This window comes from Panulirus ornatus, chromosome 30, assembly GCF_036320965.1.
Source record: "Panulirus ornatus isolate Po-2019 chromosome 30, ASM3632096v1, whole genome shotgun sequence".
Taxonomy (NCBI): domain Eukaryota; kingdom Metazoa; phylum Arthropoda; class Malacostraca; order Decapoda; family Palinuridae; genus Panulirus; species Panulirus ornatus.
In genome coordinates, this window is record NC_092253.1 from 9,421,552 (window position 1) to 9,435,000 (window position 13,449).

At 40.2% G+C, this 13,449-nt stretch overlaps 1 protein-coding gene across 2 annotated transcripts in view; it reads right to left on the reverse strand.

The window, feature by feature from the left end:
- Positions 1-3,191: 3,191 nt before the first annotated feature.
- The window catches only part of LOC139758563 (uncharacterized), a 100,057-nt gene continuing 89,799 nt past the window's right edge, over positions 3,192-13,449 (reverse strand). The window contains exons 4-7 of one of the 2 annotated variants that reach the window (XM_071680087.1): positions 11,801-11,981; positions 5,712-5,933; positions 4,371-4,521; positions 3,192-3,853 (exon numbers count right to left, since the gene is read on the reverse strand). In XM_071680087.1, the coding sequence (XP_071536188.1) occupies positions 3,836-3,853; positions 4,371-4,521; positions 5,712-5,933; positions 11,801-11,981 (572 nt within the window). In that variant the 3' untranslated portion in view covers positions 3,192-3,835. Of the gene's footprint in view, positions 3,854-4,355; positions 4,522-5,711; positions 5,934-11,800; positions 11,982-13,449 lie in introns of both variants that reach the window. The other variant, XM_071680085.1, reaches the window with a different exon arrangement.

The following is a 13,449-nucleotide window of genomic DNA, read 5'->3' on the forward strand; positions in this document are numbered from 1 at the left end:
AGAAAGAAAAATATTTTGGTTTTTGTAAGATTGTTCAGTTAGTAATGCTGAATTATGTAGATGACTCTTATCAAAAGTGTTTTAGTCTTGTAAAATACTTGGTGAGAAATACAAAACTGGAAATCTAGTAAAATCAGAAATAGATAGAATAAAAAAAAGGATCAGGTTCATTTTGAATAAATTCTAGATACCGCTTATTAAATGCTACTCCCTATTTTCTAATCAGATTCACCTTCAAGCCATATTCTCTGCATGTGTAAAGGAAACATGGACTATGCCCCAGGAATCCAATATCTTGAGGATAAAAGATTGGTGCAACCCAAGCTTTCTTCTCACAGTTTACCATTTTTATAAATATATTTTACACAAATTTACAAAGGTCTATTCTTGCTTGAACATTCATATACTCGACGTCATATAGGAACTCTTTAGCTTTGAATTGGAGCTTGAGCTTCAAACAACAGGGATTTAGGGATTTCTGTAGATTGAGAGATGCATGTGTTAGTTAGGTTAAGATTTATACCTGGTTCAACGCAACAACCATGAAGTACATTATACTCGATGAATACCTCCAGTGAAGTACATTATATTAGATGAATAAATCCAGTGTGGCTTGCCTGGCAAAACTTTCTCCTACGCATCATTCGAACTTAAAACGTACTCTAGTGTCCTGTTCTATTTCGTAACCTGTAGAGGTATTTTGAAAGAGTGTTAAAGTGGCCCCACTTCTCATGATAGTTTGACTTTGCATATATTAGAAATTTATATTTAAACGTATTACTGTTTACCTGGTGTTCATGAGTGAGGTGAGGGTTATGTTGTATGTCGTACTGGCATACGGAAAAAAGGTGAGAAGGAAATAAACCAAAGCCAAACAGTTCTGTGATTAAATCATATAATCAAAAGATAAAAAGAAGTAAAGAAAAAGTATATCACAGAAGACTGAGGAGATTAAGGCATCACCCTCGACACGACTCGTTCTTAGTGAGGCCCCAAGCAACGACCACCATGTGTTGAAGGAAATGGAAGCAGGTATAGTTTATCTTGTGTCATATTAAGCCAACTGCAAGAATAGAATAATGTTTTAGTGTCACATGGATTGTGTAGGAAGTGGAAGGACAGTATTAGCACAAGGACAGAATGTTGGAACAATGGAGGAAGGTCACGTGTTACGTTCACTGGGCTGAACGTAGATCGACGTCCTCAGGTTGTCACAGAAATAAGGTAATTCCTGTGTCCAGCTTTGTTTTATGGCAATGTAAACCGTAATTGCACGTAAGTTTGTAAATTTATCTTCAATTCTGTGCAGGTATTGGTCTTCCTAACCTATCCATTGGTTATATTTCTAGTATGGGTCTTCTAATTTATGTAACTTTACTGACAATCTTGGTATCTTACATTCCCGAATTAATATCATGGGTTTAGATGTATTGATTCATGCTAATGTCAGTAGTATTGATCGATCAGCAATTTAGAATATTGCAAAAATTCTTCCTGGGACCTTGAAGTGGTACTGCCCGTCGCCATCTTTAAATTAAATTGGGTTGAAATTGCCCAACCTAACCTAACATCAGTCGGGGACTTAGCAAACCTTAATGTAACTCAAAGATGGTAAGGGAAAGTGAAAATTGAGACATTGTAATTTTACATGCAGTGGCAAAACAAGTATTTTACTATTGTTCTCCCAGGGAAAAATTTTGAGAGAAATGGCACTTTCTCAAGGAGTAAACTTTAAAGTATCAACGTCAGATATTTTCTGATAGAAAGATATAAAGACATTTGAAGTTTTTTTCTTGTGTGTGTTTATGTGACAAATATATTTGAAAACTACGTTGTTTGCAGAGCTGCAAACGACGCCCCCTTCCCATAGACATTTCCAGGGTGATGGAAAAGAATTAAGGGCACTGACTCTTCTGTGGAAATCCTGTCTATATTTCCTTTTTTTTTTTTTCATTTTTGGCGACTGTAGCTGTTGATAATTGATTTGTAATTGCTCTTGTTTGTGGCGAACCTTTACCGATGTTCTTTGTTCACTCTTCAATAACACGTTGTCTTGTATGTGACGATCTGTTTACTGATTTTCTTTTTCTTCTGTTTTTTACCCTTCAAGAACTCGCTGTAATACCAGAAAGCTTGCAACTCGGGATGAGTAGGTCAGAGATGAGTATTAGCTTTTGAATTGCACACTGGTGAGCCCCAGTGACATTTGAATGTCCGTAAATTGCTAGTTTTTGGCCTGTAATTCTGTTAAAGATCATAGAGAGCAAGCAGTAATACATGTCACATGGTCATGCAGAAAAAGGGGTACTGGAGAGCAGTTTTGTGTCATGTAAATAAAACAAAGGGACGTAGCTACCCAATACTTGGGAGTTTTATTTTTTATTTGAAGATAACAGCACAGGAAAGTCAAACAATACATAAAATGTTTTTCATAATATTAATTGCGATACATTTGAGGTTTCACATATGCCGATGGAGCTGTGGATAAACTTTCAGTTTCTTTTTTTTCCGTGTATGAAATATGATTATAAAACGGGAAATAAGAATGAAAAATTCCTTCGGTGGAATCGTCTCGTAAACTAACTTGTAACAGAAGGCAGAGTTTATGTATATATATATATTGCTCAATTTTACCGTTTTCCTCGTTAGACATGGTTTAATAGATGATTATACGAAAACCGTTTGGGGATATAAGATACGAGAGTGTAATTAATGTACCTCGGAACTGATCCATAACGGTAATTCCTGTCCTACCAAAATTTTTTTGCACACTCTATAGTAACCTTTTTGGCACTGGCATAAGCATTTTGTTGTCTGTGTCTTGCTGATGTTTAAAAACGGTTTTCGAAACAATGGGGACAGACTCTGAAATGATAACATTTGCATATAGTCCATAGCATATGAAAATGATTTTAACCTTGTGATTTGTGTATCGTGCACACATGCTTGTATGTTCATTTTAAGGTAAGACCTTCAACATTCAGCTGAAAAATGATATTAAAGAAATGATATAGTGATGCCAGTCCCAATTGTACACTAGTTAGGCACAGTTTATTCACAAACAGAAAAACTGCCGTAAATCGGATATCTTCACGTTTTCTTATATATATATATATATATATATATATATATATATATATATATATATATATATATATATATATATATATGTATATATATATATATATATATTTTTTTTTTTTTTTCATACATAACCGCCATATCTGTAAGGGTGGACAGTAAATACGTTACTAAATTAGAATGGCCAGCATCTTATGCACGTCTTTTGGGGCAAATTGTTGCATTTATTATAGTTTAAAAATTTCCAGCTTAGCCTTATATATGCATATTTTTTAAACTTCATCTGCATTGGGTTGTGTATAATATTTGCCATTCTGTATGAGCCAGCGTAAATCAATCAAAATGTTTAATTTCGTACAAAAGTATAGAGCCTTTTATTGCTGTTTGTAACAAATAGCATTTGGCTTGTGTAAAACTACCAAGGCTTAGATAGCTACGGGTTTTTATTCTTTCCTGCAGGTATTTTATGTGTAATAAAGAGTTTTCTTAATGCATCAGGAACATTATATCCCGCGCCATACGTGTCTGGTAGCCGACACACGAGAACTCTTCACACAGTAGTATCCACGCCAACGGTTTTAACTTGTTAGAAATATCCGTTTTATTATTAGATATATTCTCTTATTATCAACGATTCCTAAGTACAATAGTGATAATACATGATAATGGTAATGAGAGATTATTGGTCAAGAGGTACCGGAGCAATGAAAAGACTGGAGAAGCTTCAGCTTCAGGTGTTCCGCAGGCGACGAACTCACCGCATCAACCATCCCTGGAAAAAAAAAGAGCAATTCTTTCACTTTTTCAATTCATTTCTACTAGACACAGAAATCATTCACACAGGGATGCATTCTGGATGTTGTAATGATAGATTGACGAATAGTATGAGTGTAATTTCAATGATAGATTGACGAATATGAGTGTAATTTCAATGATAGATTGACGAATAATATGAGTGTAATTTCTATAGCTTATCTAAATGAGAGATTCTATTCAGAGGACTTTCAGTTGAAGAAACATGATTAGCATTATAATCCTCAGGGGGCAGTTACCCGTACTTATAATTACATTGCCAAAGTGGTATCGATACGTGCGGTACTTATAATTACAGTAACAAATCTCTCATAATGGTAGCAACCCCATTTTTTTTTTTCTTCCAAACGGAGCATGACTCTACAGCTCCTCAAATTTGATCAGACCTGCTAGGGGTGAGGGTCGCCCTGTCTTAACGTAAGGTAGGTTGGTGACCTGGCTTATTATAGAGGGTAACTCACAGCCATCATCCTTACGGCTAGGTCGTTCTTCTCCATGGGGCGACCTCCTCTCCCACTCACTGTCTTCTCTTCCGTCTGTTTCCAGTTCTGTTCGGCAGCGGCCTTTGGCAGTTTCTTGTCAGCAGTGGTTGCTTGCCTCCCGCGAGAGAATTGTGGGCTTGTGTTCCTGCGGGGTAATTAATTCGTTGGTTGTTTGATAAAGTTTAATGCTCAATGAGTGAGTTGGGTGAAGGCTGGGAAGAGTGGAGATGGGTATGAAAAGTAGAAAATGGATGAAATGGTAATATAATTATGAACTCTTGGATGGGATTTTTTTACATACGATGTTTTTGTTTTCTCTCCGTCGTCAGTACCTTCACCCACCTCCTCCCCCACCAGAACCTCGTCATGATTCCCCGCGCCCCTTAGCACTCCTCTCTAACCCTGACCATCACCTCTACCCACAAACTGTCATCACCACCAGTCGCTCGTTATCATTGCCAGGACCGGCCCCACCACTACTACCACTACCACGATCGTTCTACCACCATCTACCACCACCACAGTCAACCAGTAGTACCCTCTCCAGACCTGTACTTCATTACTGCCACTTAACACCCCAAGCTAGCTAGAGCGGCCACAACAAACCGCCTCACACTATAGCATCATTACCATCCACCGCACCAGCACCATCGTAAGCATCATCGTTACCAACAGAACGAGGACCATACAAGCCATAAGACTGTATATGACCGTAGAATCACCCTTAACAGTCAGTTACCTGAAGTTGTTGAAAACATTTTGACAATGACGGCCATCGACGTACGGGTCGGCTGCATCCCCACATCATTACCACCACCGCCCTCCACCCACACCATCACCACCACCATCATCATCCTCCACCCACACCATCACCATCATCCTCCACCCACACCACCACCACCACCATCCTCCACCCACACCATCACCACCAACACCCTCCACCCACACCATCACCACCACCATCATCCTCCACCCATACCACCACCACCACCATCCTCCACCCACACCATCACCACCACCACCACCCTCCACCCACACCATCACCACCACCATCATCCTCCACCCACACCATCACCACCACCACCATCCTCCACCCACACCATCACCACCACCACCCTCCACCCACACCATCACCACCACCATCATCATCCTCCACCCACACCATCACCACCACCATCATCCTCCACCCATACCACCACCACCATCCTCCACCCACACCACCACCACCACCACCACCCTCCACCCACACCATCACCACCACCATCCTCCACCCACACCACCATCACCACCACCACCCTCCACCCACACCATCACCAACCCCCTCCCTCAGCTTACCTCTTGTAGCGAGTGTCAGTGTAGTCATCGTCGAATGACCCATCATAAAACACGGCATCTTGGTCCATATTACCGGAGCTGCGCACTTGGCTCTCGTCGTCCATACTGCCGCCCAGGGTCTCCAGGTCGTCGCTGAGGCCGCCCAGGACCCTGGCCACGCCGCCCATCTTCACATCCAGGGTAGGGTCGCTCAGCACAGTCTGCACGCCGCTCTCCGGGAACCTTCGAGAACAATCATTACCGTGTGTACTGTTATTATTATAAACTTCACTTTGTTATATCTAATGAGCATTTTAGATTTCCCTTTGACCTGTCTGCGTCATGTTGCCATACACATAGTGAGCGTCTTGAAATTACATTTTTTAAACTATAGATTTGAAGTATTTTTCCCGTGGTTAGCTAACCACCTGGGAGCCCCAGTTGGTGACCCTGGCTCAAAACTATCCAGCCAGCAAACCTGCCCGATTGTCCATCAAGACTGGTTTGGCCCCGTCCGCGGACGGGTTCCACATTCTACCCAAACGCGTCACCTTCATCGGCTCTCGTGATTGTCAAAGAGAATTATCCGTTGCGCGCGCGCTCGCGCGTCAGGCTGGTGGCATATAGATCAAGACGCCAATTGCTGACGAATTCCGACATTGATTTCAGGAGTGACTGACAGCCGTTGAGGCTATTTTGAACTCCCCCGCTGACCGTAAATTTCGTAGTGATGAACACGACTTTATTATTGACTTTATTATTATTATGATCGAGGGGTTGTTTAAGGGGGGGGGAATAAAAGAAAACGTGGAAATGACTGGGTCGGTCATGACGAGGTGATAGGGGGCAACTGTTTTTTTTCTTCTTCACATCAGATGTGTTCATGAGCGTAATGTGTTTGTGTCGTTGCTAAAGCTTGCATCCAAGGGCTGGCTTGTGCTCTCTCTCTCTCTCTCTCTCTCTCTCTCTCTCTCTCTCTCTCTCTCTCTCTCTCTCTCTCTCTCTCTCTCTCACACACACACACACACACACACACACATACCACCACAACGGTCCCTATATAACCCTAATCTGACGGTTCCCCCCGGGCGACATGTTGCCTCGATCTGGGCGCTTGTAGCTGTCAGTTACGGGCGTCAAGCCACCGCAACACTCACTGCCGGAGAAGCTTCCTCCTCCTCCTCCTCCCTTCGCCAAAACCGCATCGTTTCGCTGCAGCGTCGCCCGGTATGTGGTGTTGAGTCTTGCTCGTGTAGAGGAGGGAGGGAGTTGGATGCTGAACGTTGTCAGCACAGTGACTGTTGATAGGGGTGTACAGATGGGAATCGATTACAATTTGGGGATGGTAGGTACTGTCTGCGGGAGCTAGCTGAGCAGGTCGGTCGTGTCCACCGAAATGGAGGAGAAACGTTCGTATCGGCGGCAACGGTTGACGTGTTTGAGGGACTTTAATTAGATCGGGTGGAGACTACGCTATATTGGAAGTGGCGTAGAGATGTCTTGCGGTTGGTAGGAGAGCGACCTTATTGGTGAATGTGACTTTGAGGGAGGTTCCCTGTTGGTGGTTAGGGTATTGGCATGAACTTAGGATTGAAAGGGGGAAAGCGAGGATGAGTTTTGTTACGAGTGGTGAGTCAAAGGAACGCATCCCACTGAGGAGAAGGTTAGGAATACGATACAGTACGGATGTGTAAGGTTAGCTGAACTTAAGGAAAAATGAAATAGAAGATCGTAGGGATGCAACTGTTCAGTTCACCGACTCCGAACAAATTTCATATTGAACTTCATGGTTATGTACGCCGATGTTCAAGAAGAAAGAGTTCATTAATTTGCGAAGTAATGGTTGATACTACACAGATAAACACAGCACCTGTGAGAACTGGTGTTATTCGTGAGAGGTGACTGAATACAGAAGATACAGTTCGATAGGATTTATGCGATAACAAGATCGCCTTATATTTTCCTGAAGCGTAGCCTAATGGAAGTTGCATATGGATAGTAACAGAATAGACCATAATTCTGATATATATATATATATATATATATATATATATATATATATATATATATATATATATATATATATATGTCTATGTGGTATTTTCGTATAATTCCATCTTGTGATTTGCTGTATTCATCATCTCCTTCATTTGGTTATTTTTGGTCTGGATGTCCTCGTGTTGCCATCGGTCCGTCTGCGTTGGTACTGTCCTCGCCGTGGGTCCGTCTGCGTTGGTATTGTCCTCGCCGTGCCTCTGTTTGCGTTGATATTATCCTCGCCGTGTGTCGTCCGTCTGCGTTGGTACTGTCCTCGCCGTGTGTCCGTCTGCGTCGCCTTGTGTCTGTGTGTAGTCGGTGTCGTTCGTTGGGCGTCGGTTTACGGCGTAGGTAGATAGACTTGTAGATAGATAGACTTGTAGATAGATAGGCTTGTAGATAGGCTTGCGACTTCCGAAGGCTCACGTAAATTCGTCCTTGTGATTCAGCTGTCTCCAGAGCTTCATCCATCCACTACGTACGTATTTGTGTCCGTCAATGTTACTGTTCTGTCGTGCAAAAATTCCTAAATGGCCAGAGTTGTGAATATATTTCATTGCGTTTTATTCACATTTACGTTCGTACGTGGTGAATTTTGGAAGTATTCTGCGGCTGGAAGACTGGGATTACATTTACCATATGTGTTATTGAACAGATATTCCGTAATCTAATGGACGTGACTGCTGTTCACTCGTATGAATGCGTCCGGATTTCATTGCCATTCGCCCGTTGGCCATTATTGTACTATGGGCTCTCGCTCGTTCGTGTGGGCACTGAGGCTTGCCCATTCGCGTCAAAATATTTTCGCGTAATACCTTCCCGCCGATGAAATGTGCGCGCGTGTTTTTTTTGTAAAAGCCTGAAACATTACAGAGGCGAAGGGATGAAATGCTGAAAGGGTTTTCTAAAGTACGTAAGGGAAGGGTGTGTGTGTGTGTGTGTGTGTGTGAAGGGGGTGAGAGTTGCCATGGAAATAGGAGTGCCGTCAAAAGCCTAACCCCCTGAACTACCTTTCCTATTAAATCTCGGTTCGAAGCTTTAACAAGGTAATACTGGCAGCTGGTCGGTCGTCTGTAGTTATCTTCCTGCGTAGGACCCCTCCCTTGCTCGTATGTCTCCAGGCGCTACTTCACTAACACGGGAAACAGCGAACATGTACGAAACACACACACACACACACACACACACACACACACACACACACATATATATATATATATATATATATATATATATATATATATATATATATATATATATATATATATATATATCATGCATGTATCAGTAACAAACAGATGCAGTTTTTCATACAGACACACCGTTCCATTTCACCTGGTCGCTGCCTTTTAGGGACCAAAGAATAGAATCAATCAAGTTCTCTCGGTTGTGTTGGCGAGGCGTCGCAAAGTCGTGGTGCGGGGAAAGGCACTCCAAATCAAGTCTTAATAGCGTCTAAGATTACGTGGGAGTGTCGCTGAAGACGTGGGTTTAGATATTTCGCTCAGCCGTGGCATTCCAGAATTATAGTCTGTGTTTCTACTAGATTCCTTTTTTCTTTCTAAATGTATATATATATATATATATATATATATATATATATATATATATATATATATATATATATATATATATATATGGTCATTACTCGTGATATGTTTGAAAAAATGTAGTTTACTAATGGAGTATGAACATCTGGTCCAAATTACGCTGTTAAGCTGAAAATTTATGGAACACCATCTTTCGTAGGAAACAAATTATAGTATAGGCAGGAGATGTATTGTAATATTTATTTTCTTCGTTAGAATATTTATTTTTTTCCGTTAGAAAGCAGTTAGAACTTAGGAATTATCTGTCTTTTAGTGACTTTTACGGTATTTGGTATGGAAGCTTCGAAAAGGGTAGGGTGTTGGTATGGCTAGATTATTTTTCCACTTTGTTTACATGAACACAGCGAATGTACCTTATGATGTAGCAATTTCTTATTTTATTATTTTTTTTTTGTAAATGGAATTATTTCATTTTTTTTCATTTCTTTTTAAGACCGTTAGTGTCATGATGAACCATTTCAACTTCTTTGCAGATGGGAGAACGCGACGGAGTCATGGATAATGATTGACATGAATACGAACGTACGACTGTTGACTGCACGTCCCCCACCACCTCCATTTTCTTCGAGAATTACCGGCATGAAGGAGGGGTTTCTGCACTCCAATGACTTTCCCAAGGAATGGCAGTGAAACGAAGTCAACCTGAGGTTTCGGATGCGGTCCTTTAAACTTCCCTTCCACACTGAGGTAAGGCTATAGGGTAGAAAGAATGGTTGACAATCAGGCTATATATATATATATATATATATATATATATATATATATATATATATATATATATATATATATATATATTTGTGATAGGTTTTATAGAATTCCTTCTGTTGACGTATTTTAGATGAATTCATGTTTTTTTTGTGCCAACGAGCAATTCAAGTTTTTGTTGAAGCAAACAGCTTTTGGGGGAAAGCTATTCGTTGAAGACGTGGAAGAAGAACCATGAGTGTTCTTTGGCGTAATTTCGAAATGGAACAATTCAAGTTTTTGTTGAAGCAAACAGCTTTGGGGGGAAAGCGATTCGTTGAAGGCGTGGAAGAAGAAGCAATAGTGTTCTTAGGCGTAATTTCGAAATGGAACGATTCTTAGGAGTAACAGCTGACGGAGGCAGGTTAAAGTAGTGCAGATTCAGCCTTAGGGAGGAGTTTTGAAGTCGTAAACATACGTAAAGTTCCGGAAAGTATTGGACAATAATGAATTGCCCCCGCCAGTTTCTTAGGCGAGGAAATTAATGGAATTAAAAAGAAATAATTGCGAGCAAAAAGTTGAATGAATCGGTTGCAGGCCTAGACTGAAGTACTCAAAGGCTCTCGAGGAATATGGCAGTCAACTTGCTATTAGAATCGTTATAAAGTCACTAGAAACAGTTACTCTAGAAAACCATAATTATGGAAATGGCTGTGATGACGTATTTATATTCCAGAAAAGGCTACGGGTGAAATTCAATAAATGGCCGACGTTAGCCTAACATTTACTTACGTTGATCAATAAAAAAAAAAAAGAAGTTATAGATTGCGTATGGAATAAGTATTAGCCTAGGATAAGTAAGTACGTGTCAATACACTTGAAATAATACTTTTAAGAATTAGAAAGTGCAGTGCATGACTTGGTATATCCAAAGAAAAAAAAAATGAAGGGCATTTTTTGTCGGGATTTAACGAGAACTCTAGAATGAATAAGAAACTCTCATTTCACCTAAGTTTCAGACGCCAATCCCATTCTGTTTGGTTTAAGAAACTAATGGCTTCTGGTAATAGGATGACTCCAATTTGGTCCCACCAGTTTAATACCATTGCGACGAGAATTTTCCTTGTTAACCCTTGTCCTTGCGAAGCGACTTAGTTTATGTTGAAGGTTGTAGTCCATATATATATATATATATATATATATATATATATATATATATATATATATATATATATATATATATATTACACACACACACACACACCCTAGTCTCTGCCAGTATCCATTTTATCGATCAGCCTCAAGGGTAGGATGAACAGCTGGTTGGACTGTGGACCGGCTGTGGCGACTAGGATTCGAACCTATGCGGGCTTGAGTCTAGGCTGAGCCAGTTCCTGCTTGACACTCAGTAACGCTAATCGCTACCACACGTGAGATCCATGTACTTACTAAACCATACATGAAAACACCTGTAGTTGGCTATTCATATGTAGAATTGTAGACACACATTTTAAAAGGCAAGCAACATGTTGAGAGTATAATGACACTTTCCTCCCCCCTATATCACAAAAATTAGATATAGCATTTCTTCATTTATTTCTGTAATGGTCATCGTAAAAATATGCTCTGGAAGAATTCATTGTAGCTGCAGTCAGAGGAGGAGACACGGAGAGAAAATGGGAGGACTCGCTGCAGTTACAGGAGGAGACACGGATAGAAAATGGGAGGACTCGCTGCAGTTCAAGGAGGAGACACGGATAGAAAATGGGAGGAACTCACCTGGCTCTTCGACCGAGTGCTGAGTTGGCCGAAGCATAGACGGGGGGGTACTGGGTGTTCGTGCGTGTGGGCGTGGGGAAGGAGTTAAGGATGATGTCTAGGAATGGGCGCGGCATCATGGGTGGGCGTGAGGGCGTGGAGGGGCGGGTGTTTGGCTGCCATGAAGCCCTCTTACCGTGCGCTGTGGGAGGGAGGAAAAAAAATAAACATACTGGTAAGCTTAGGTTGCTACGTGCTTGCCTTATCATTATTATTATTATTATTATTATTATTATTATTATTATTATTTTTTTTTTATTATCAAACTATTCGCCATTTCCCGCGTTAGCGAGGTAGCGTTAAGAACAGAGGACTGGGGCCTTTGAGGGAACATCCTCACCTGGCCCCCTTCTCTGTTCCTTCTTTTGGGAAATTATTATTATTATTATTATTATTATTATTATTATTATTAGTAGTAGTAGTAGTAGTAGTAGTAGTATAGCATAAAACCACAGGAAAATGGAACTCGGTAAGTTCCCAAGTGCACTTTCGTGTGATGATCACATCGTCAAGAGAGATACAAGAATGAGATAGAAGACGTAGAACAATCAGTTTGTGATTTGCAAGGAAGAGACGTAGCTAAGACGCCATGGGTAGACAAGTGTTACCGGATGGTGGTGTTCGGGTCTGACATCATGTCTGTCATAAAACCTTTATTATGTGGACAGGAGAAGGGAAGTGTTTGCATATTTTGCCTTCAACAAACCTATCCAGTTTGTATAGACCGTCACTAATATTAATGTTACAATTCTTTGTTTATTTGATTATACAATATTCAATGATATCTCTCCTGGTAAAGGAATTACAGATAATGATTAAATTAGCGTTACTCCAGTCAGTACAATGGTCATGATTTTTAACATGATTAAACAAAGCATTTGATTCTTGTCCTGTTTAGGTATGTAGATGTTGTTCTTTTGAGTTTAGCCAATGAATGAAAGTTTTCAAGCATTTCTCTCTTAACAATTTAGTACTTTCTATCAGTTTTTCTGTGATGGAAAATGATTGTTACCATTTTTAGATTGCATGATTCGTAGGGATAGAAACATGTTTAAGTTTAGTTTATACAGAAAAACCCACCAGTGTATGCTCATATATCCATTATTACTCAGTTCAGCATGACAGAGTTGAATTATCATCATTGCAGTCCATGTTCCTTTGGGCATTACGTATATGCAGTCCATAATTTATTGATGATGAGTTTGAGAAGATACATTCTATTAGATCTAAGTTAAAGTATCGTACATCTTTCACTGATAAATCCTTTAAGTTGGCAAAGAAATCATTTTATAGAGTTAAACTCACATCTCCCCCTTAATGCCAAGAATTTCTTAGTTCTCCCTTTTAGTGATAAATTTACATTACTTCCCAGGTTACTTTAAATGCTTGAATGTCCGTGGTTACTTTAAATGTTTGAATGTCCCAGGTTACTTTAAATGTTTCAATGTCCCAGGTTACTTTAAATGCTTTAATGTCCCAGGTTACTTTAAATGCTTTTAATGTCCCAGGTTACTTTAAATGCTTTTAATGTCCCAGGTTACTTTAAATGCTTTAATGTCCCAGGTTACTTTAAATGCTTTAATGTCCCAGGTTACTTTAAATGCTTTAAT